The sequence below is a fragment of the Phocoena phocoena genome, chromosome 11 (assembly GCF_963924675.1).
Source record: "Phocoena phocoena chromosome 11, mPhoPho1.1, whole genome shotgun sequence".
In the NCBI taxonomy this organism is placed as follows: domain Eukaryota; kingdom Metazoa; phylum Chordata; class Mammalia; order Artiodactyla; family Phocoenidae; genus Phocoena; species Phocoena phocoena.
The window spans coordinates 6419825-6444896 of record NC_089229.1 but is presented as its reverse complement, the minus strand read 5'-3'; the positions used below and the strand labels follow the sequence as shown (position 1 = coordinate 6444896).

Genomic DNA, 25072 nt, shown 5'->3' with positions numbered 1-25072 from the left:
AACCAAGACCCAATGCAGCCAAAAATAAATAAATAAAATAAATTTATTAAAAAAAAAAAAAGATGCTGTAGAAACCTTGGTCCTAACCACGGGTGCTCCCATGTGTATGTGCGATACACGTGCTAACACACTTGTGTTTGCTTTTTTCTTGTTAATCTGCCTTTAGTCAGTCTAATTCTACAGGGCCCCAGCCAGAGAACCTAGGAGGGTAGAAGGAAAAAGAATTTTTCCGCCCCTATACTTACTACACTGAAGCCAGGTTGGGCCTCTCTCAGCCTCCCCTCCAAAGCCTGAGGAACTCGGGGAGGGGGCAGGACAGAGGCCTGAACAGGGACAGAAGGGGCACAGGGAGCCTGCTGGGTGCTGGATGATGGTCACTCGGGTGTGTGTTGAGAGCACACGGCGGGTGCTTCAGTGAAGGAAGGAGTGAGACCACTTCAGTGAGGCCGCCCTGCAGAGGGGGACCCCAGGCTGGCACCCCCCCATACCCGCATTTACCCATGTGACCTGAGCACATCCTGGGCACACTCCGTGCCTCTGTGCTTTCTCCGTGAAGAAAGGCAGGGAAGCCTTACCTACCTTCGGGGGCCTCACCCAAGGGCCCGAGCCACAGGCCTACTGTGTGCAGGGGGGCCCCACTAGGCGCCTCATGCACTTCCTGTGGTTCCTCCCATCGTTCCTCCCACCGCGAGGCGGTGGGCCCTGCTCTCCTCCCCATTTGGACGATGAAGCGGTGAAACTGTCATCGCCCCTCGTAGCCTGTTAACCTGAACAAGCTCTTAACCACCACCCGTGAGGGTTATTCTCAGCAGAGGCCCCCGCTGGGGAAAGGCCCGGAGGAGAGACAGAGCCTGGCTGCCCCTGGGCCCGCGGGGGGCCGACAGGGCGGCGACCCGAGGGGTCTGTGGACCGCTCTGAGGGAGCTGGCGGGGGGCGCGAGCTGGGGGGACAGCAGGGCCTCTGTGTGTAAGCGAGCAGCTGGAGGAGGGGCCCCCGGGGCTGCAGAGTCCCCCCGGCCGGGGACAGCTGGGGCCAGCTCGGGTGGAGGCCGTGGGGTTGGGCACACGTGGGAAGGAGGCTCTGCACTAGCTCTCCGCACGCGGAAGGTGGGAGCGGCGGCAGGGCGGCCAGAGCAGCGGGGCAGGGGCCTGGCAGGTGCCGCTCTCACCGAGGCCCCGGTGGTCCTTGGAGGACCAGGTGCGGGTGCGTCGGGGAGGTGAGGGGTCGCAGGGGCCGGTGTGAGGGAGGAGGGTTGACTCAAATGCCCGGCAGGGTTCACCTGAACTCGGGCGGAGCCCCACGTGCAGCCCGGGGCCGTCTGCGCCGCTGAAAGGGAGGCCAGGGCCCACACCTGTGGCGTGCGGTGCAGACGGGGGCGCAGTGACCCAGCCGACAGGACGGTCAGAGAGTGCAAGAGAGGAACTGGGCGCTCAGAAGACTGAGCTCATGTCTGGTGCAGGGCAGCAGGGTGGGGACGGGGGCAGGAAAAGGGTGACCCAGGCGTGGGGAGTCAGCACCAAATCCTCAGGGCAAAGCTGGGACACACAGCGGGCAGGGGGCCCCCATGACCCGGCGCCTCGGGCCCCGGAGAGGGACCAGCCCAGAGGGTGGCGGCCAGGGGAGGAGCCTGTGTGGTCAGAGATACCCCCGGTGTCTCCGTCCGTCTGTCTATCCATCTGTCCAGGCCGGGCCCACGGCTGGCGCTCCTGCCACGGCACTGTTGTTTTCAGCGAGACAAATGACCTGGGTGGGCAGAATGATAAGAACTACAAATAGAGGAAAATGGACCCGGAATGGAAGGGACGGGAGAAAGCACAGATGCCTTTGTAAATGGATCACATGACTCAGTGCAAACAAGGATGTCTGAGCCACGTAACCACAGAGAGCACAGCCGTCTTCGGGTCTGGGAGGAAGGTCAGTGACACCACATCCTGAGTGCAGGAGCACCGCTGGGGGAGGGCTGGGGCCTCAGGGTCTGACCCTGGGAGGTCACGGTCACCCTGAGTCCCAGTGGCAGACCCAGACCCTGACGCCGGGCTTCCCGAATCCTCTTACGCCACTGCCGCCGCCCACCGCGTGTCCTGGGCGGTTGCCACCCGTCTGCCCACCTCAGCGACCTGCTTTTTATGGCAGTGGGCCCGCCGGGCTCTTGGGGGTGTGGGCAGGGAAAGCGTTATGAACAAACCAAAACGAGTGGTGGTGAAAGAGATGGCTGGAAAGTGTGCCTAAAACAGGGATCGCGGCACAGGGTTAGCGGTGCCGGGTTAAGTCTGTCCAGGGTTCGAGCCCCAGCGTCCTGCCTGAGGCCCGGCCCAGCTCCTGCTGCAGCATCTCCTGTCACGCTAGCACATCACCCTCTGCGGGGCGGGGCTGGGAAGACGGAATCCCTTCCCTCAAAGTGTGTTCCAGCCATGGTTCTAGGCACTGGCAGAACCCGTGAACCAGATGGACCGACAACCCTGTCCTCAGGGCACTTGTGTTCTACCGGTGCTGGGAAGACACAAGCAATAAACAGGACGAGGGAGGGAACTGCGGGAAAAGGCGAAAGGAGAGCAGGACTTGGGGCATCAGAAGTGTCTGGGGGAGGGCTGCAATTTCTAGAAGGGAGATCGGGGTCACTGAGAAGGAAGAAGACCTGAGGGTGGGGCCTTAGGTGGGAGGAGGGGCACGCTGGCCAGCACCCAGGAGGCCGGCCCAGGTCCGAGAGGGGGCCCGGCACAGTGGAGGTCTGGGGGAGGCGCTGACAGCTGGAAGGGGCCAGCGAGGAGACGCCGGGTTCCCTAGGTGGCGTGGCACGACTTGGGGGAGAGGCACATTGGAGCCAGGTGTTCAGGCTGAGTGTCCAGAGGTGTCCTGAAGCCTCAAACTGCCTGTGAGCAAGTGGGAGGGGGGAGTCTGGCCGGAGTCCTGGCGTCCGTCTGAGGCCTTCGGGTAGGCTCTGCTCGGGCCCCCAGCACCACCCAGGCCCCCCAGGCTCCCCACCCCCTCGGGAGCCCCATGGTCTCACTGTGGTGCTCAAGCTCACTGGGAAAGCCCCCTCCAGGCAGCACCTACATCTCCATTCACATCCATTTACCCACATTCCCAGCAGCTCTTTAAGGTGATCAGAAAATGCTGCATTTTCACAGAGAGCTTGTTCTGGTAAAACATCTCCTTCCCCTTCCCCTTTCTCTCCCTTTGCTTTTCCCAATTTCACAGAAATTCCTGGCCCTCACTGGCTTTGCTCTCAAGAACAAAAGCATAATAAATAGCTTTCTCGAAGCGCCACTGCTTAACCCTGCAGCCCAGTCTCGGCCAGTTTCCTTCAGGTCCCTGGACTGTCATATCACCATTTACTTTTTTAAAAAATTAATTAATGAATGAATTTTTGGCTGCATTGGGTCTTCGTTGCTGCGCGCGGGCTTTCTCTAGTTGTGGTGAGCGGGGCGACTCTTCGTTGCGGTGCGCGGGCTTCTCATTGCGGTGGCCTCTCTTGTTGTGGAGCATGGGCTCCAGGCAGCCGGGCTTCAGTAGTTGTGGTATGTGGGCTCAGTAGTTGTGGCACGCAGGCTCTAGAGCACAGGCTCAGTAGTTGTGGCGCACAGGCTTAGTTGCTCCGCGGCGTGTGGCATCTTCCCGGACCAGGGCTCGAACCCGTGTCCCCTGGATTGGCAGGCGGATTCTTAACTGCTGCGCCACCAGGGAAGCCCACCGTTTTCTTTTTTAATCAATAGATCCCAAATGTGATTTGTTAGAACAATTATTAACTAACATCTTTAGTATTTGAAGCACTCATGCAAATTGATTACGAAACAAAACACTACGGGGCGGGTAGTGCTGTGAGGTGGGGCGAGCCCACCCAGATGGGGCTCCTGCCAGCCCCGGCCCTGCGGTCCAGAGGCCCTTCGCATGAAGAAGTTCAATAATGGAGAAAAGCAAGGCCACATTCAGAGTCGGGGGGAGGACCTTTCACTGAGTCTCACTCGCTCCCTCCGTAAAATGGGAACATAACCTGCTCGGAGGTTTTCCTGCAGGTGGACTGAGCCCAGGCCCCAGCCTGGAGCAGGGCTAACTCAGTGTGGGAGCGTCTCATGGACACTGTTATGGACGGAATTGTGTCCCCCTAAAGCTCAACATGACTGCATTTGGAGACGGGGCCTTTAAGGAGATAATTAAGTTTAAAGGGGCCCAGATCCCACAGGACTGTGCCCTTATAGTAAGGGGAAGAGACAACAGAGGGACCTCTGGCCCTCTCCGAGGAAAGGCCGGATGAGACACAGAAGAGAGGGCAGCTGTCTGCAAGCCCGGGAAAGAGCCCCTTCCAAAGCCACCCTGAGCCTGCACTTCTCGCCTCCAGGACTGTGAGAAAGTACATTCCACCGTTGAGGCTGCCTGGGCTGTGGCACCTTGTTAGAGCAGCGTTTTGGGCTTGAAAGATGCCACTCTGCGAGGGAGTGGCGAGGGAGCTGTGCCCCAGAGGCCAGCGGAGGTGACCTCACTTCCAACGAGGGCTCCCGCCCTGCTCCGGCGCTACGGACAACATCTCAGTTCAGGACAGCTGCACCTCAGGCCTCACACACACACTAAAAACAGATCCATCCGGAATTACGTACTAATCAAGTGCGCACCAATGTTACACCACGAGCCCTGATTTATGATTCATCAGGAAAGCTTTCGTTAAAAAAAAAAAAGTAGGCAACACGATCTGCCGCAACTGTTTATTATATTTAGAAGTCTACAAATTTGAGCTTTTAAGAAAAATTCACAAAATATTCCGTTGAAACCACGTTTCCGGTTCATCAAATTTCAAATGTATTTTAATGTGCTGGACAATATATTCTAATGCTGTCTAAAACACAGCCAAATTATTTTTCTTTTATTCATTTGTACACATTCTGTAATTTTTTGAAAACCAAGATTAAGATAAAAAATGTTAAGAAAACTACCCAATTACAATGACTATTTTCCCATGTACTGGAATATTTTCTGTGGGTGTGTCTTCTTACCTTATTCATTTTTACTTCTGTACACTATATCTATTTATAAATGCACTTAGGGAGTTCTCATCTTACATTTCTCATAAATTCAAACAGCAACGCCTTGTCAAAAGATTAATTTGCTTGGCAGTGCAGAAGCTTAGGCTGTTACAAGCACTCACTGAAAATTATTTTTAAATTTATCCATCATCCAAAATAAACAATTTCAAAGGGACAGACGTCTTTAAAGATGATTTTGAAATCACCTTAATATGTGGAAATATAAACGAAGCAATCTCAAATTAGACACCAGCCATTTTGGGTCTTTTGTTTTTATTCTTTGCTCCCTTTTTAATGAAATATATGTCGTGAATTTTGTTTCTCCAGGCCCTCCTCGTATCAGCTGATGCTGGTAACCCTTAGCCCATGAGCCTCACAGCACTGAGACCCACCCCCGCCCCCAAGGAGAGGTGGAGGAGCCCTTGTTTCCAGACCCCCAGCTGTTGGAACCAAAGAGGCCAAGGAAATTAAGCAGGGGTGTGCACGGATATGCCAGAAGGAAGGTGTGTGCAGGAAGTCACGCAAAACAGAAATCGCGGGGAAGCTTCTACTACATCAAAAATAACAATTTCTCAAAAGAAATATTAAAAATCAGTAATGTATGTATACCCTGTGAAAAAGTAGCAAAACAATCCACAAAACTGGCTGGTCTTCACTGCAGTCTGTGACGTGGTCACTGGTTCATTTAAAGAGGAATTTCTCCAGGAAATACATATCGCAACGTCAGTATTAAGAACCATAGCGATCCTACAGAAAGAACCAACACGAAAGTTTACGACTATCAGTGTCCCCAAAACGGGTGCCGCAGCGACGGGAACCCGCACCCAAGGAAGTGGGAACCGGGAGCTCCTGGCGCCTGCGCTGCGGCCCCTGGGCTGTGGGAAGGACGGTGAGGGGTGCAGGGCCCCATGGTGAGCCCTCCAGGGGGCAGGTGTGATGGGGGGACAGAGGAACCCTGAAATTCTGGTTCAGCAGAGGGATCTTGCAGGAGCACCTTAACCTCTCTGTGCCTGTTTTTCAATCCATAAACTGGGGATGATCACCTATAAAAAATAGGGATGTCACCTCCACGGAAGGTCTGGTGTGGGCTCGGCTGACCTAAGGGACGTGAAAGAGCTCTGCGAATTCTAACCAAAGGTTGTGTCACCCACAGCTGGAGCCCCAGGGCCGAGGATCTCTCCACAGTGGGGGCACCTCCCCAACCCGGGAGCCCCCTTTAGAGGCAGCAGAGTCCACGTCGATTAGGTCCTACTCCCTACAGCCATGTTTCACGTTATCAGTAGCATCCTAAAATAACGTGAGGTAAGCAAGAAGGTTCACAAAGTCGCCTTCGTATAACCAGAGCCGGCCTTAAAGCATTACACATGAGCACGTTCCACTCCTGCCTCATTTAAAAGACTGAAATACAATCTAAATACCCAACTCGGGGAATATTTAAATAAATTACACCTATTTTCACTCAACAGAATGTGGTTTCTGAAGACTTTTTAACTACACGGAAGTGCTCATAACAAAACATCATGAAGGAAAAAGAGGGTGTAAAACCACAGACATGATATAATCCTTTACAAATTTTAAACAGGTATATGCACAGAAGCCTAGAATCAACATAGAATAAACCAAATATTAACGGAAGTCTGCCCTGGGAGGTGGGGTTCTGGGTAATTTTCTTCTTAATATTTCTGTTTCAAAAGAGGAAAAAAGTAGGTCATGATCATGACAATTCCTGTAACAATTCCTCTAGAGTCGTAACTTAGAAAATTTAAACAAATATGAAATTATAATTTCTGGTTTTCATGATGTCCTGGGTTACACTGTAGCAAAAATATAAATCAGTAATATAAAATCTGATTTTCCAGCAATTGAAGAGTGGTCCGAATCTCATTTTCAAAACTATGAACCCACCATCAAACTCAGTTAATGTCATCCCCGTTTCACTAACCTGAATCGAAGTCATGACTCCGTTAGCGAAGACGGAGAGCTTTCCAGCAACGGACCTCACTCCCTGCTTAAACTGGGCCATGTCGGGGGCCGTGGGCAGCATGCCCGTGAGGCTGTAGTTTCCTGCACACAGAGCAGACAGACGCTGGCTCGTCACTACCGCAGGGATGGCGCAGCCAGTGCCCAGGGACCCGATGGCTTCGGAGAACTCGGCTCCCCTCCCCTCCAGCTGCCCATAAGCAGCAGCTGTGGTTAAGGGAAAAGGAGCCTGCGGTGGGTTTCAGCGCCAGCCCTACCATGAAGCAGCTGCAAGACCCCACGGTGAGAGAAGATGCAGCACTAGGTCTTAGGACCACCACGGGTTCAAATACTGGCACTGCCACTTCCAAGCTGTGTGCCTTTGGAGAGTTTCCTTACCCTCTCTGGGCCCGTTTCCTCCAGGCACTTAACACAAGACCTGACAGAGAAGTACTCAGTAAATGGCAGATGGGCGGACATCTGTGGGTTTTTCGGACTCAGCATCTCTTCCCCCTTTTGCTAAAAGCCCTCCTCCCTTCCTCTGCAGGAGGTCTCTCCCCCAGCCCCCTAAACCATGCATGGGCACGTGACCCAGACCTAGCCAATCAGAGCCTTCCTGGATTCCCGCATTCTCAAGGGAGGGGAGCCGTTTGCTTGCTCTGGGGTTACTGGTGGGGGCGAGGCGACGCTGTAGCTGTCTGTGACTAGGGCTGTCCCCCTCCCACTCCCTCCTCCAGGAGGGAAGGAGGAAGCCTCTGGCAGTGCGGGAGGAGGCTCACCCCAGGAGGAAAGGCAGAGGGGTGGGTGGGGCTGTCTGCCGACTCAGCAGGGCCAAGCGCAGTGCCAGCGCTCCCAGGTAGGGGCCGACCCCTCCCCCTCACCGAGGCCGCTGGCGGCTGGGTTTCTGCTGCTTTAGTCTGGGTGGTCCCAACACAGACAGCAGCATACTGCACACAGGTGAAACGCATCAGAGTGGTCACACATAAAGGGGTCCCTAGAGCTGACAGATGGGCTTCTGTGGCGCACTTTTGTCGCACAGCTGTGAAAAGGTGCCCGAGGGGCTCAGAGACTTTGTGAGAGAACGCCAACCCTGCAGAGCCTCCAGGGAGCCAGCCCAGCTGCCCCTCGGCTCTGCAGGTCACTCCACACCCGCCTGCCCCTTAAGCAGCAGCAGAAGCCAGGTCCCTTTCCAAGAACCAAATAGGAGGCACGCATTTATCCTCCAGCACGGACGCCACCCTGGAGAGACAGTGTGTCTTCCCACGGCGCCATCCCGTGCCCAGCACTCGGGGAGGGGCCACAGGTGCGGCTGCTTCTCCTCTCTGCCCCTGGGTGACATTTTAGAGTCTTGTAGCCCTTTGCCAATGACAGAGCGACAGCCTAGCCCAGCCCAGTGACGGGACTGGGGTTCAAAGCCCAGCACGGTGGTGCTACCAGCCGGTAAGATGCATCTGAGAGGAAATGAAGAGCTAGTGTGACATCCTGGGCGCAAAGGGCCAGTCACAGCTGCTCCATGGCGTGGCGAGGTCCGGAGTGGCGAGGGGGCTGTGCCCCAGAGGTCAGCGGACGTGACCTCAGCAGAAACGCCTCCACTTACAAGCTTCCAACTCGAGAAACGTTGAGAAAGGAGAGAGCACAGCTGAGGCAGGAGGTTTAACGTGGAAGCAAAGCGCTGTGGTGGCTGCTCCACTCGGGTGCACAGCCACCCCTTCTTTTCGCTCAGGTTGACAAGACTCCGGTTTGTGTAACTGAACCTGGTTGGCGACAGCACCGTATGACAAATATGTTCAGCAAATCACCAAACAAAACCGCCCGACGGCCGACTGAAGTCAGTGCTTTGAAGGCCGACAGGCCCAAAGAGGCCAGGCTCCTGGACCCCGGGCCAGAGCCAGGAGGAAAGGAGAGAGTGGCCGAGGCGCCTCCAGGGAGCCTCGAGACCCAGGGACAACAGCAAACGCGCCAGGAGCCCCTACGACCCTGGGCAGTGCGCACCGAGCCCGGACAGAGGTGTCCGTCCGCAGCGCCCTGGGCTTCCCGGGTGGCCCCGTTCAGACTCAAATGATCAGAACCAGGTTTTGGAGAGAAATACACCAGAGGGGCAAGCTGGGTTTCCAGCTTCTTCTGTTCCGACACTGCTCTCAACAAAGAACAAAGCCACCTCTGCTCTGTCATCTGGTTCCCTCTGAGCCTGAGTGGCTCCCTCTGAGGCAGTGCCCAGCGATGGCCATCCCCCGTCCCCCAACTGACCCTGCTCTGGAGTGACGGCAGGGACGGGCACTGTGCCAGCTGTGGATGCTTACGTGTGCTCCTCATCTACTCCCTCCCAGACCGTGGAAGGGAGCGGCCTTGGAGCAAAGCCAGGGTTAAAGCACGCCCCCAGGAAGTACCAGGAGGCATTTCTAATTTGGAGAAATCTTCCCCTTAACCCTGAAGAAATTATAAAGGTGATCTACCCAGTGGCACTGATATTTCACGGATGGGGAAACATTTAAGATAAGGAACACTTAAGGATTTAAGGATACTCTCTTACAACCAGCTTTTGCTCTTTGCTGAAATGCACTCTAAATAAAAAGTAAATATTTAATGATCAGTGTTCAATGCGCTTGCATTTAGAGCAGTTATTAAAGGCACCTGATGAGAGATGCAGACTGAGGGTAATCGTGGTCTGAACCATCTGGGTTTGGGATGGAGGAGGGAGGGGGAGGGAGGGCAGGTGCTGCAAGCAGGACCACTGGCTGCCGGGGAGGGGCTGAGGGTCCCTGGGCAGCCTCGCACCCCAGGATGGTCCTATCAGGGCTGCGAGTCCCCAGGACAGGAGCTTGTCTGGGACCCACAGAGGGCCAAAAAAAAATCAATGGACCTTTGTTCTATGAAAGGGGACAGGAAGGTAAACGTCATCGCTGGCTGCAGCCTTCCTTCAACAATTGGAAATGCTGCTCATTTGATCTCTGAAAGGTTGGGGTTTTTTTTGTTTTTTTTTTTTTTTGCGGTACGCGGGCCTCTCACTGCTGTGGCCTCTCCCGTTGCTCCAGACGCACAGGCTCCGCGGCCATGGTTCACGGGCCCAGCCGCTCCGCGGCATGTGGGATCTTCCTGGACCAGGGCGCAAACCCGTGTCCCCTGCATCGGCAGGCGGACTCTCAACCATTGCGCCACCAGGGAAGCCCTGAAAGGTTTTTTTAAACAAACAATAATGTTTCAGAGTGAAACTTCCAGTAACTTGAATTACAAAAACAAAAACGGCCAGGGGTGAGTTTCAACCTGTTAGGTTCTCTGGACTGCCCTGCCCCTGTGCCAGGGCACCCATGAGGTAGCCCAGCACTGACCCACAGGGGGCAGAGGCGGGACCCTGGGAGGCCTCCACAGGAGCCGAGCACCCCTCTGCCAGGGGCGGCCGCACAAGGAAGTGCCCTGACAAGAGGTCAGGACACTGAAAGTTCGCATATGAGAACACAAGTCCGTGAGCCACACCTGCCCCAACCCAGGCCCAGTGCAGGAAACGGCCAGTCAGAAAGCAGCTCCTCCTGCTGGAGGCCAGAGGGCGGCCTAGGACGCTCCCTGCCCAGGGGCCGCGCACCGGGCCTGTGTCCCGCAGGTCTCTGGTCCACCCACCTGGCTAGAACCCTCCCTCTCACTGCAGCACAGCAGCCTGGCAGCGCCCGCTTCACCCCGGGGGCCACGGTGGCTCTTGAAACGCCCCCAAACCCCAACGGAAGGCCCCAGGCATTCGGGTCTCCCACATGACATTCTCTGTTGGGGCTGTTTCTCTCTGGACTCAGAAAACAGTTGTTCTCTGTGGCTGCAGGGCCCAGCGGCCGCCCGCGTGGGGTCCCTCCGTGCCCACGCCCAGCTCCTCCAGGACTGGAGACGAGGGGTGCAGGTGGTCCCGGGCCTTGAAGGCCTTGGAGGTCCCCCCCCGCTTGGGTGGTCCTGCTGACGAGTGGGCTCCTGAAATGACCTCAGAGGACCCTGCTCCTTGAATGTCGGCCGTGACATAAGGGGGACACGTGGCCCTCCCCTTACCCCCGAGGCCTGACTTGGGGCTGACTGGGACTGGAACACGGCTTTCCTACGGCTCAGGGTCAGAGGGACAAGCAGAGAGGCGCTTGGTTCTGGACGCCCGTGACGGGCCTGTGTGCTGAGGCTTACTCCCTGGGGGGGCCCAGACATCTCCTCATCGGGGTCTGGACCCTCCTCTCCACCTGCCTGGCTCCAAAGCCCCATTCTGTCTCCCCTGGGAGGCAGAGGCTGGTGGACTCACCTGTTCTATCTGCTCTGACTACCCCTGGGGTCTGGGAGGGGCCTGGGAGGGCCTGCCATGTGCCAGACCCCGAGGTGACACTTTACATAAAGGACCTCATTTCAGCCTCAGTACAAACTGGTGAGGTAGGTATGGATATTACCCACCCATTTTACAGAGGAGGAGACCGAGGCTAAAGGTGACCTGAAATCCCCCAAGTCTCACAGTTAGGGAGTGGGTCCCGTCACACGGGAGCCCAGGGCTGTCCCCTCCAAGGCTGTGACACCACACGAGCCAGACACCAGGTTCACACCATGCTAGGCACCCCACCGCCCGTGACGATGGTTCAGGGAGACGACATGCCGGGTAACTTTGGGGACGTCGCTTAAATTCCATGACTTGGTCTCTTCACATGCAAAGCCTGGAATAATAACTTCTGCTCTGCCTGACTTACAGAGGCCATAGGAGCATCAAATAATGGCCGCTAACGATCCTGGTAAAGTAAAAAGTCCTAGCCAGAGAAAACGTACTCATGCCTCGTTACCCGCCTGCCCCTTCCCCAGCCTCGTTACCCGCCTGCCCCTTCCCCACATTACCTGCCGTCTGCTTCCTCTGCTCATCAAACAGGTCAGCAGAACTGATGGAGGAACTTGCCGAAAGCCTCTCCAGCCGAGCCCTGGTTTCATACTAGACAAGACCAGGAGAAAAGAAACATTAGGCTCCAAAAACCATGAGCAATTTTGCAGAAAGAATCATCGAGGAGCGATCACGGCTGGGCTGGGGGCCGGCATGATGCTCGCGTCCTGCGGGTCACAAGCAGACAGATGAACGCACAACGCCACGGCCAACAACGGTCAGTGGAGGGGAACCCAGGGACAGTGACAGTGACAGCTCTGTCATGTGCTGCTCTCACCCAGCTGCCAGGAAAGGCCGCTCCAAGAAGCTCTCTCCCAATAGCCTTATGTGATTTCCTAACTGAACTTGGATGTTGTCAACTTTAAAACAAGGCAGATTTTAGTGGGTGGAGAATAGCCAAGTGGCAACTCTAAATACACTCAAAATGCTAGTGGAGGGTGGCACAGTGGTTGGGAGTCCGCCTGCCGATGCAGGGGACACGGGTTCGTGTCCCGGTCTGGGAGGATCCCACGTGCCGCGGAGTGGCTGGGCCCGTGAGCCATGGCCACTGGGCCTGCGCTTCCGGAGCCTGTGCTCCGCAGCGGGAGAGGCCACAACAGTGAGAGGCCCGCGTACCTCAAAAAAAAAAAAAAAAAAAAAGCTAGTGGAATTTCTACTGCTACAAAATAAAATCGGTACTTTAGGAAATAATTATTCTCTGTATCGTGCAGGAAGCCTAGTAATAACACGTATCTCTAAGAGTCTGCGTAAGCACGTTACCGCTTCACAATGAAAAGGAAACCTTTAAGCTCCCCATTTCCATTTGAGTCTTACTGCTTAGCCAGACTCCACTAAGATAAGCTCATTAACATTTCTGAGAAAAGAGGCAATAATCTCTTTTCTGAAAATAAATATACCTACCCTCGAGAATCTATCTGTATACTTCATTTAACTATGGTTAAAAAATTGCTAAGTAAATTACAGGTGTATCAAAAATCTCCTGAAATTTACTCAAAAGGTATCGAATGGATGGCTATTCAAAACACTGAGAAAGGAATGAGAGAAAGATGAGACACTGTCCCTGCCTTCCAATCACTCCTCTAGCTGGAGCGGCAAAGTGGGGCGATTAGTCAGAAAGACCTGGGTTCGAGTCCTGCTCCAGCACTCTGGGGACAGGGGTCCCTTGCAGCCTGACTCCATCTCACTCAGCATCCAGCACCTCCTCCCACACCTCCCGTGGCCCTGCTGGCTTCCTGCTCTGTGGGGACCACACAGAAACTCCCTGGGCACTTACATCAGCTTTGGCTTGTCTTCCAAAGTACATATCTGAGGAAATGGCTTTGACGTTGCCAAACTTCTTCTGGGCCTCATCTGTATTTTCAACTGGCTCATAGTCTGGCTTGCGGCGAGCAGTAGGTCTACAGTTAGCAACAGCCAAAACGTCAGTAAGGAATGACATCAGTAAGATGATGGAATAGGAGTTTTCTCCCATTACCCCTTAGAGAACACTGGTTTTGACAATCACCCACAGATGAGAATGCCTTTGTGGGAGTCCAGGAGTCCGGCAGAGAGGGTCCAGCACACTGCTGGAGCAAAAAATCCAAGACTGGATGCATTGAAGAGGGTAAGAGGAATAGTCTCACTGCGCCCATGTCACCCCTCCTCCAAGGCGGCACAGCTCAGTGCCAAGAGAGATCCACGGGGCCTGCAATTCCTCCCATGGGGGAAGGCGAGAGGGTGGTGAGCGGGTGCCTGGTCTCCCCAGCTGTATGGGACATTGCCAAGGGTGCCTCTTTCTTTCTCATCCCACCCAGGATACTGAGGTGACCGACACAGCTTAGGGGCTGGGGGAGGCTGGAAGCAGAGCAGCCAGGGCTCAGAACTCATCAAAGCTGTGTGGATTCCACTAACCACTTCCCGAACTCCATGAGGAGGCCTGCTCACAAACCACTGGATACACTTTGCCTGGGGAGCCCCCAGCTGGCCCTCCAACACTCTGCACGCCTCACCCATGCACCTTTGGCCCCACAGCTGGCTCCCTGCACATGCCCCTGCGGATGGTGAGGGCAAGCCTTTGCAGACAGAAAGTGAGCGTGTGCAAAAGTCAGCCCAACTCTGGGACTCGCGGAGGGCACAGCAACCTGAGCATTTCAGGGCACCGCCCTGGCGAGAGCAAGCAGGAGGCTCTCAGCACCTGGCCCTGCTCTGTGGGACTGAGAAAAGACACACCATCCTGAGATGTCACCCCCCAAGAGGAGTAAGAAGTGTGGAGTGAGTGCATCCATAGGAAAGGTCTGAGTAAGCCTCCACATCTCTAGCAGGGCTGACTACTGAAGGCATTTCTCACCCAAAGCCAGGCACTGAAGACTGGAGGAGGTGATTGCTCCTTCAAGTGCAAAGACAGCAACACAAGGCTCCAAGGAACATGAAAAACCAAGGAAACGTGACACCACCAAGGGAAACAATACTTTTCCAGTAACTGATCCCAAAGAACTGCCTGACAGAGAATTCAGAATAATTGTTTTAAGGAAGCTCATCAGCCTACAAGAACACAGACAACTCAATAAAATCAGGGGAATAATACACAGATAAAATGAGAAGTTCAGCATAGAGACAGAAATCATAACCGCGTCCCATCGCTCGCATTACCGTCTGAGCTCCGCCTCCTGTCAGATCAGCGGCGGCATTAGATTCTCATAGGAGCATGAACCCAGTAGGTTCGAACCAGAACTGCACGTGCGAGGGATCTAGGTTGTGCGTTCCTTATGAGAATCTAATTCCTGATGATCTGAGGTGGAGCTGAGGCGGTGATGCGAGCGCGGGGGAGCGGCTGCAAACGCACATCATCATTAGCAGGGAGGTCTGACTGCACAGAAACCGTAATAAGTCAATTGCTTGCAGACTCATATCAAAACCCTGTCAGTGGGGACTTCCCTGGTGGCAACAGTGGTTGAGGGTCCGCCTGCCAGTGCAGGGGACACTGGTTTGAGCCCTGGTCTGGGAGGATCCCGTGTGCCGTGGAGCATCTGGGCCCGTGCGCCACAACTGCTGAGCCTGCACTCTGGAGCCCACGGGTCACAGCTACTGAGGCCCACGTACCTGGAGCCCATACTCTGCAACAAGAGAGGCCGCTGCGCTGAGAGGCCCGCGCACTGCAGTGAAGAGTGGCCCTGCTCGCCACAACTGGAAGAGGGCTGGCGCGTGGCAGTGAAGACCAAACGCAGCCAAAAATAAAAAATAAGTAAATAGGTAAAATAAATAAATTTGAAAAACAAAACAAAACCTATCAGTGAGTGGCAAGTGGAAACAAGCTCAGGGCTCCCATTGATTCTGCATTATGGTGAGTTGTATCATGATTTCATTATATATTATAATGTAATAATAATAGGAATAAAGTACACAATAAATGTAATGCGCTTGAATCATCCCGAAACCACCCCCCACCCCGAATCCCGGGCCGTGGAAAAACTGTCTTCCACGAAACTGGTCCCTGGAACCAAAAAGGTTGCAGACCACTGAAGCAGAAGAAAGAATCTGTGAACTCGAAGACAACTCAGTTGAAATTATCCAGTCAGAAGAGAACAAAGAAAAAAGAAAAAGAGCAAAGAAGCCTATGTGAATTATGGGACACCATCAAGAACACAATTCATGCATTGTGGGAGTCCCAGGAGGAGAAGAGAGGAAGAAAGGGGCAGAAAGCTTATTTAAAGAAATAATCTCTAAAAACTTCCCAAATCCGGAGAGAGATGCGGACATCCAGATACATGGAGCTCATAGGTCCCCAAACAGATTCAACCCAAAGAAATCTTCACCAAGAAATATATAATAAAACTGTCAAAAATCAAAGACAAAGAGAGAATTTTGATAGCAGCAAGAGAAAGAAACTCATTCTATAAAATGGAAGCCCTGCAAGGCTATAAGCAGATTTCTCTGCAGAAATCCTGAAGGCCAGAATATAGTGGGATGATATATTCAAAGTGCTGGAAAGACAAACACAAACACAACTGCCAGCCACCAGACTTGTCCTACAAGAAATGCTAGAAGGAGCTCTTCAAGCTAAAATGAAAGGATGCTAATCAGTAACATGAAAACATAGGAAAGTATAAAACTCACTGGTGAAGGTAAGCATATAGCCAAACGCAGAACACTCTAATACCGTAATAGTGGTGTATAAATCACTTAACTCTAGTATAAAGGTTAAAAGACAAAAGTGGTAAAAATAACGACAGCTACAGTAATTTATTAGTGGATACACAATATAAAAAGAGATAAATTATGATATGAGAAACATAAAATGTAGGGAAGGAGAGTAAAAGAGTAGAGGTTTTGTATGCAATCTAAGTTAAACTGTTATTAGCTTAAAATAGACTGCTATAACTGTAAGATGTTTTATGTAAGCCTCATGGTAATCACAAAGCAAAAACCTATAGTAGAAACACAAAAGAAAAAGAGAAAGGAATCAAAACATAGCACTATGGAAAATCATCAAATCACAAAGGAAGACAGCAAGAGAGGAAGCAACAAATAGAAGAGCTACAGAAACAGCCAAGAAACAGTTAATGAGATATGGCAATAATACATCCTTAACTATCAACAATTTTTTTTTTTTTTTTTTGTGGTACGCGGGCCTCTCACTGTTGTGGCCTCTCCCGTTGTGGAGCACAGGCTCCGGACGCGCAGGCTCAGTGGCCATGGCTCACGGGCCCAGCCGCTCCGCGGCATGTGGGATCTTCCTGGACCGGGGCACAAACCTGTGTCCCCTGCATCGGCAGGCGGACTCTCAACCACTGCGCCACCAGGGAAGCCCTCAACAATTATTTTAAATGCAAACAAATTAAATTCTCCAATCAAAAGACACAGAGTGTCTGAATGGATTAAAAAAAAACAAAAACAAAAACAAGATACAACTATATACTGCCTGTAGGAGACTCACTTCAGCTTTAGGGACACACATCTCTGAAAGTAAAGAGATGGAAAAAGCTATTCCACGTAAATGGGAACCAAAAGAGAGCAGGGAGAGCCATACTCATATCAGACAAAACCGACTAAGTCACAAACTGTAACGAGAGACAAAGGTCTTTATAGAATGATTAAAGGGTCAATTCATCAAGAGGATATAACAACTGCAAATATTTATGCACCCAACACAGAAACACCTAAATATAATAAGCAAATATTAACAGATCTGAAGGGAGAAATAGACAGTACTGCAATAATAAGAGAGGACTTTAATATCCCACTTTCAACGATGGACAGATCATCTAGACAGAAAACCAATAAGGAAAACTGGACTTGAACCAAATGGAACAAAAGACGTATTCAGGACATTCCATCCTATAGCAGCAGGACACACATTCTCAAGCACACACAGAACACTCTCCAGTATGAATCACAGGCTAAGTCACGAACAAATCTGAATGATATTTAGGTCTTAACAAATTTAAGAAGGTTGAAATCACATTAAGTGTCTTCTCCAACCACACGAGTATGAAAGTAGAAATCAATAACGGGAGGAAAAGTGAAAACTCCACAAATAGGTGGAAATTAAACAGCACACTCCTGAGCAACCAACAGGTCCAAGAAGAAACCAAAAGGGGGATTAAAGGACACCTTAGAACACAATCTTCAACAAAGGAGCCAAGAACATACCAGGGAGAAAAGACAGTCTCTTCAGCAAGTGGTGCTGGGAAAGCTGGATGCTGTAAATCAATGGAGTAGAACATTCCCTCACACCACACACAAAAATAAACTCAAAATGGCTTAAAGATTTCAATATAAGACATGACACCGAAAAACTCCTAGAAGAGAACATAGGCAAAACATTCTCTGACATAAATTGTACCAATGTTTTCTTAGGTCAGTCTCCCAAGGCAAAAGAAATAAAAGCGAAAGTAAACAAATGGGACCTAATCAAACTTATAAGCTTTTGCACAGTAAAGGAAACTATAAACAAAATGAAAAGACAACCTACAGAATGGGAGAAAATATTTACAAGTGATGCGACCAACAAGGGCTTAATTTCCAAAATATACAAAACAGCTCCTACAGCTCGGTATCAAAAAAACCCACAAACAACCCAATCAAAAAATGAGCAGAAATAGACATTTCTCCAAAGAAGACATACAGATGGCCAACAGGCACATCAACAGATGCTCAACATCACTAATTACTAGAGAAATGCAAATCAAAACTATAATGAGGTATCACCTCACACTGGTCAGAATGGCCATCACCCAAAAGTCTACAAATGACAACTGCTGGAGCGGGTGTGGAGAAAAAGGAACCCTTCTTCACTGTTGATGGGAATGTAAGTTGGTACAGCCACTATGGAGAACAGTATGGAGGTTCCTTAAAAAACTAAAAATAGAGCTACCACATGATCCAGCAATCCTACTCCTAGGCATATATGCAGAAAAGGCAAAAACTCTAATTCGAAAAGATACATGCACCCCAGTGTTCATAGCAGCACTATTTACAATAGCCAAGACATGGAAGCAACCTAAATGTCCATCGACAGATGAACGGATAAAGAAGATGTGGTATATGTATGCAATGGAATACCACTCAGCCATAAAAAGGATGAAATAATGCCATCTGCAGCAACATGGACGGACCTGGAGAGTATCGTACTAAGTGAAGAGAGTCAGACAGAGGAAGCCAAATATTATATGATATCACTTACACGTGGAATCTAAAAAAGATGATACAAATGAACTTATTTACAAAACAAACAGACTCACACACAAAGAAAACAAATTTAAGGTTACTAAAGGGGAAAGCTGGGGGAAGGGATAAATTAGGAGTTTGGGATTAACAGATACCACTACTACATATCAATGTAAAATAGAGGGCTTCCCTGGTGGCACAGTGGTTAAGAATCCGCCTGCCAATGCAGGGGATACGGGTTTGAGCCCTGGTCCAGGAAGATCCCACATGCCGGGAAGCAACTAAGCCCGTGCGTCACAACTACTGAGCCTGCGCTCTAGAGCCCATGAGCCACAACTACTGAGCCCACGTGCCACAACTACTGAAGCCCGCGCACCTAGAGCCCATGCTCTGCAACAAGAGAAACCACCGCAGTGAGAAGCCCACACACCGTAATGAAGAGTAGCCCCTGCTCACCGCAACTAGAGAAAGCCCACACACAGCAATGAAGACCCAATGCAGCCAAAAATAAATAAATAAATTAAAAAAAAAAAAAAATCCCACCAATTTTCTAAAAAATAAAATAAAATAGATAAACATGGTCCTACTATACAGCGCAGCGAACTACACTCAATACCTTATAATAACTTATAATGGAAAAGCATATGAAAAAGACTCTATATATATATTCTTACATATTCAGTTGCATCTATCTATCTATCTATCTGAATCACTTTGCTGTACACCAGAAACGAACACAATATTGTAAATCAACTTTACTTCAATTTAAAAAAAAAAAGAAAAAAAGGATATCTTAAAACAAATAAAAATGGAAAAGCAGTACTAAGAGGGAAGTTTAAGGACAACAGGTATATGAAAAGGTGTTCAACATCAGTGATCATCAGGGAAATGGAAATCAAAACTACAGTGAGATATACCCCCTCACACCTGTTAGGATGGCTATTGTCAAGAAGACATGAGATAAGCGTTGGTGAGGACTGGAGAAGAGGGAACCTTTGTATACCACTGGTGGGAATGGAAATTAGTATAGTCACATGGAAAGCAGTGTGGGAGTTCATAAAAAAATTAAAAATAGAACTACCATATGACCCCACTTCTGGGTATATATGTCTGAAGGAAACAAAGTCAGTATCATGAAGAGATCTCTGCAGCCCCGTGTGCATGGCCGCATTATTCACAATAGGTAAGATATGGAAGCAGCCTAAGTATCCGTCAATGGGTGAACGGATAAAGAAAATGTAGTATATAATATACAATGGGATAATATTCTGCTATAAAAACGAAAGAAGGAAATCCTGCCATTTGTGACAACATGGATGAACCTGGAGGAAGCCAGAGAAAGACAAATACTGTATGTCCTCACTTGGATGCAGAATCTAAAAAACAAGAAGTTGAACTCAAAGAAACAGAGAGCAGAATAGTGGTTCCCAGGGAGATGGGAGCAGAACTTTCATTTATAAGATGACTAGGTTCTGGGGATCTGACGTACAGCATGGTGATTATAGTTAATAATCCTGTGGTGTTACTTGAACTGTGGGAAGAGAGTAGAGCTTCAGTGTTCTCAGCACAAAGAACAAAAACAGGTTAAACTGGTTTGAGGTAAGGCAAACGCACGTCTCATTTATAATGTGTGCACACGCCATTTTGCTTCTGAGAAAGCCAACAGCAGTAATTTTGTAAAAGGATTTTAGGCCACTTTGAAAAGGCTGGATATTCTAATTAGAAAAATGAATAAATATCCAAACCATACAACATTTGAATGAATTTTGCTATTTAAAATAGGCCTGTTGGGCTTCCTTGGTGGCGGAGTGGTTGAGAGTCCGCCTGCCGATGCAGGAGACACGGGTTCGTGCCCCGGTCCAGGAAGATCCCACATGCCGCGGAGCAGCTGCGCCCGTGAGCCATGGCCGCTGAGCCTGTGTGTCCGGAGCCTGTGCTCCGCAACGGGAGAGGCCACAGCAGTGAGAGGCCCGTGTACCGAAAAAAAAAAAAAAAATAGGCCTATTATTTCACTCTTCACTTCCACGGATCAATTAGTAAATACTGAATACATTGCCATGCTCATAAGACACTGCTCCACATTATGCAGGATACAAAATGAGTAGGATGACGGTACATCCCAGTCACCGAGGACAATCCCAGGTCACACCTGTTGTCCCAACATACTAGCATCGTCCCCCTGCACTCTATAAAGAGTTCCCTGGTTTGGATGATACATTATACAGCCCTTCATTCATAATCACCAAAAACTGGAGACAGTTCTTTGACAGGTAAATGGATAAACAGACTCAAAAATAAATAAATAAAAATAAAATAAAATAAAAATTTTCTAAAAAATAAAATAAAAAAATAAAAAATAAAAAACAGACTCAAAAATAAAGAGGGAGGAACACAGCAATGAATCTCAAGTGCACTACGAAAAGCCAAAGAAGCCTGTCTAACAGGGCTGGTTACTGCATGACTCCAATTATATGACATTCTGGGAAAGGAAAAACTGTGAGGTCAGAATACAGACCAGGATACAAAGAATATTCTTGAAATAGTACAACAAAATTATTTACTAGTGTTAGAGAATTTCCCTAGAGATGCATAGAGTCACTATTTACAATCCCACTGCTCTGGTATTCATACCTGTCTGTGTAGCCTGTTGGTTTTAGAATGATGTCAGTGTCTTTGACGGTCTCTTTTTTCCAATAGGAATCCGAACTGTCATCCCAGCTAGAAAAAGAACTGCTCCTTAACTCCACTGGCTCGTCAAAGTACCTGTATGAGAGAGAGCAGAACAGTGACTTTGGAGGACCTGACCGATGTCCACTCACATCGGTGCATGGGGACCGCCCTTCCCGGCCTCTTCGGAGTTGGGGGCAGCCATGTGATCTGGCCAGTGCAACAGAAGCAGACATAAGGCGAGTCATTTCCAAGGCCTTTCAGGTGCCCAGTCTTCTCTTCCCTCGCCGCATGGAAGAGGTCGGGTTTTCCAGGTGCTTCAGCCTCGGGCAGGTGAAACCACCATCCACCTGGACAATCAAGATTCCACCAGAAGGGCAGGTAAGCTGGACAATCCCCTGTACCCTCAGCTGACTTTAGCGAATGAGAGACAAACCATCATTGTGTTAAGCCCTAAAGATTGGGGCGGGGGGGTGGGGGAGAGTATTTCTCACTGCAGTGTAACCTAGCTTATCCCAACAGCGCATGACGTCTTTGAGTGCTACCCCACTATAGGTTAGTCACAAATAATGCTTCGAGCCCATCCGAGGAGCTCTTTGTTGGCAATCCTGCCATGTCAGCCACTGTATAAGGCACCATCCCTAACAGCAAGCAGCCCTTAGTGTAAGTGACGCTGACGAGCCTCCTCCTGGAATCGCTGATCACGGGACCGCTGCCCCGAGATGCTCTTCAGTCTGGCTTGACGTGAGCTTTGTCTGTAAGCTTCTCAGGGGAGCTGCTGGCCTTCTGGGTGGGTTTACACTTTCATTAGCTGAGCGTCACTGAGCAGGGCATCGCTGAGAGAGCAAGGCTCAGGGACAGCTTTTGGTCCTGAGTGGTGGGAGAAAAACCTTTGACCAAGAGCAGCAGGGTTTGCCTGGAACAGGACAGAGATGGACAGGTGAGGCGGATGTGCCAGAGCCGCAGTGGAAAGTGACCACGTGCCACCTCAGAGTTCAGGACCGCTTAGGGTGGAAAACAACCCGGCCAGGCGTGCACTCCTTATAAAGGTGGTTCCCGAAGTTCAGAAGAGAGACACGGATCCCAATGCTTGGGTCTGAGGAAAGGAAGGATGATGGAAGAGGACACAGAGGCTTCAAAAATGTCACCAAGGTTTCTGCAGAGAGTAAGAACGGACGCACACAGGAAACAAGGTGAGGCCAAGCCCCGAGGGCATAAGGAGTTCATGAGCTAAGATGGGGGGGCGGGGGAAAAGACTCAATATACTCTTTTATTCTCGCAGGAAAAAAACCAGAAAAAGGAGGGGGCATAAACCTGCCGTTTGAAGCAGATGGTATGACTTCATATGAATAATAGAAAAAAGGCAGAATTTCCAAGTGTGGTTTCTGCATTCTCTGGCAAGGAGGTCATTAAGAACAAAGCTTGTTACACTAGCCTTCTCTCCCCAGGAAGAAAAACATGCAGTGTTCAAAGAGTATCTGGATTTCAGCTAGAAACTGACCAGGCTCTCCCTGCAGCTGACCAGCGGATGAGCCCTGAGCCACTGGGCTCTGCTCAGAGGAACAGAGACAACCAATCCCTGTTCAGAGAAGAGACCAGAACAACGAAGAGGCTCAAAGTCACGTCTGAGAAAGAAGGTTTGAAAGATGTGAGCCACGTGTTGGCCTGGAAAGTTACCTTCAAATATTTGAGGGACATATTTCTAAGGGACCAAGTGAAAGAATTAGGACCGATTCAATAAGGAATTTTAAAACTACTTAATAAGCACCTATGAGGGGCCAGGCACTTGCTGGGTGAGGATACTGGGCAAGGAGACATAGTCAGACCCTGCCCTTATGAGGTTGACGGATCTGAGCTCAGAAACCCAGCGAGATATGTAAGCATAGGGCAGTGTTTCTCATGTAGCTGCTGTCGGACTGAAAGGCTGCCTGGAGGAGGAGGAGGGGGAGGAGGGAGGGGAGGAGGGAGGGGAGGAGGGAGGGGAGGGAGGAGGGGGAGGTGGAGGAGGTGGAGGAGGGGGGAGGAGGGGGAGGGGAGGAGGGGGATGGGGAGGAGGGGGGAGGGAGGAGAAGGAGGGAGGGAAGGGGGAGGAGGGGGAGGGAGGGGAAAGAGGGAGGGAAGGGGGAGGAGGGAGGGAAGGGGGAGGAGGGAGGGGGAGGAGGGAGGGGGAGGAGGGAGGGGGAGGAGGGAGGGGGAGGAGGGAGGGAATGGGGGAGAAGGGAGGGGAGGGGGAGGAGTGCTGAGGGGCTGTGGCATCTCTTGGAGGGCTCTGGGGTGGGGTGGGGGTGGGCACTGGATGGAAGTGGGTGGAACTTCCAGGCCCTTCACAACTCTGAGGCACTGGTACTCAGGACTTTTTGAATTTAGTATCACTCTAAGGGAATATTCTTCATTCTGATAAGCCAAAGTGCTTATCCTGGAATGTAGGGCCATCGGATTTTTTTTTTTTTTTTTTTTAATGACTGGACAATTCACAAATCAGAAGGAGAGAGAAAGCCATTCTGCTAGGGTCCTACTGATTAGCAGGAGCCCGTTACGTCGTATTCTCTGCACTGCGGCGGGGAGGGTGCCCTTCCCACCATTCACCAGCGAGGCTCCCTGTGCTCCTACACGGTGTACACAGCGCGGGAGGGCCTCCCGATGCACCAGGGAGGATGCGGTGGAGGACGGGCATCCACCAATGGCTGTGGGGCACCTGTCTTTCCTCGGAAACACAACAGCTGCCCTGGATCTCCAAATCTTTATTGACTTTCTAATGTTTTGATTTCTAGATCCTTGTTCTTAATACATTTCATTTTTATTTTCACCCTCCCAGTCTGTCTTCACCCAACCTGAAAACATTCCTTACAATCCCTTGATAAGAGCCCCCTAATAGCACATATCTGATTTACAGCTATAGACAGCTGTCTATTCCACTGAAGGCCACACTGGCTTTATAAGGCTGAACAAGTTGTTCTAGTTTCATTATTTGGTACTCAATATATAATTACATTGTTTATATCCTGGAAACAATGGAACTCAAAAAAACAAACAAACAAAAAAACAAACCCCCAAGATATGGTTGGTCTTATTTTTAACAGAAAACAGTACTCTTTCATAATTCATAATATTCAAGCTCTAATGGGCTAATGAATTATTTGGAAGCAATGAGAGCTCTTCACGGAATACGCCTGCTTTCCGAGAGTCCGTGTTTATTTGACTTCATTTGCCGAAGTAAGTATTGTTCTACCAATAGTGGCTACCGTAAGGAGGACCAGCAGAGGCGTTTACGTTCCCATTAGACAACCTGCAGGTGATGATAAACAACACGCCAAGGTCTCTGGCAGGAACCCAGTAAGTGCAGTCAACATAGAAACGCCATCTGCTCCCCGGTTTCAAACCGTAAATAATTGTTCCATAGCAACGAAGGCCTTCAGGGCTAAGTCTTTTGACTAAGCTTTTGGAGAGGGAGGCCAACAGGATTCCTAAAGCTCCCAATGGGCAGAGGAAGCCCCACAGGAGCAAGGCTCCCCAGTTGCCCCCCGGGGCCCGTCCTCACCCGCAGTCACCTCTCCTTCCAACCCTTGTGACCAAGCGGCACCACTCATGGAGCTGGAAACCTACTTCCTTTGCTTGCCTATGCTCTCCTCTGCATAGGAGTTGTAATGAGCCGTGAAACAATCAAAAAGGCTTCGTGGAGAAGCCGAGCAGGCGAGTGTAGACCCTGCACCACTGGGAGTTTTCTTGACCCGGACACATCCTCCTCTCATCTAGCGTGCACATCTGACACACATGCAGCCTTCAAATCAAGTCAGACATTTAATTTTAGCCTGTAGAAAATGTATTTAAATACTTTAAAAGGCATGATTTGGAAGTTACCTCTAAGTAACCTGAAACCCAGTATGTTATACAGGTTACTCACAGGCAGCAA

General features: G+C 50.5%; 1 protein-coding gene across 2 annotated transcripts in view; it reads right to left on the bottom strand.

Moving 5' to 3' along the window:
* Positions 1-4683: 4683 nt before the first annotated feature.
* Positions 4684-25072, bottom strand: part of ARFGAP3 (ADP ribosylation factor GTPase activating protein 3) — a 53535-nt gene continuing 33146 nt past the window's right edge. For both annotated transcript variants that reach the window (XM_065888326.1, XM_065888325.1), the window contains exons 12-16: positions 21127-21258; positions 13124-13247; positions 11811-11901; positions 6958-7079; positions 4684-5762 (exon numbers count right to left, since the gene is read on the bottom strand). In XM_065888326.1, the coding sequence (XP_065744398.1) occupies positions 5745-5762; positions 6958-7079; positions 11811-11901; positions 13124-13247; positions 21127-21258 (487 nt within the window). In that variant the 3' untranslated portion in view covers positions 4684-5744. The remainder of the gene's footprint in view (positions 5763-6957; positions 7080-11810; positions 11902-13123; positions 13248-21126; positions 21259-25072) is intronic.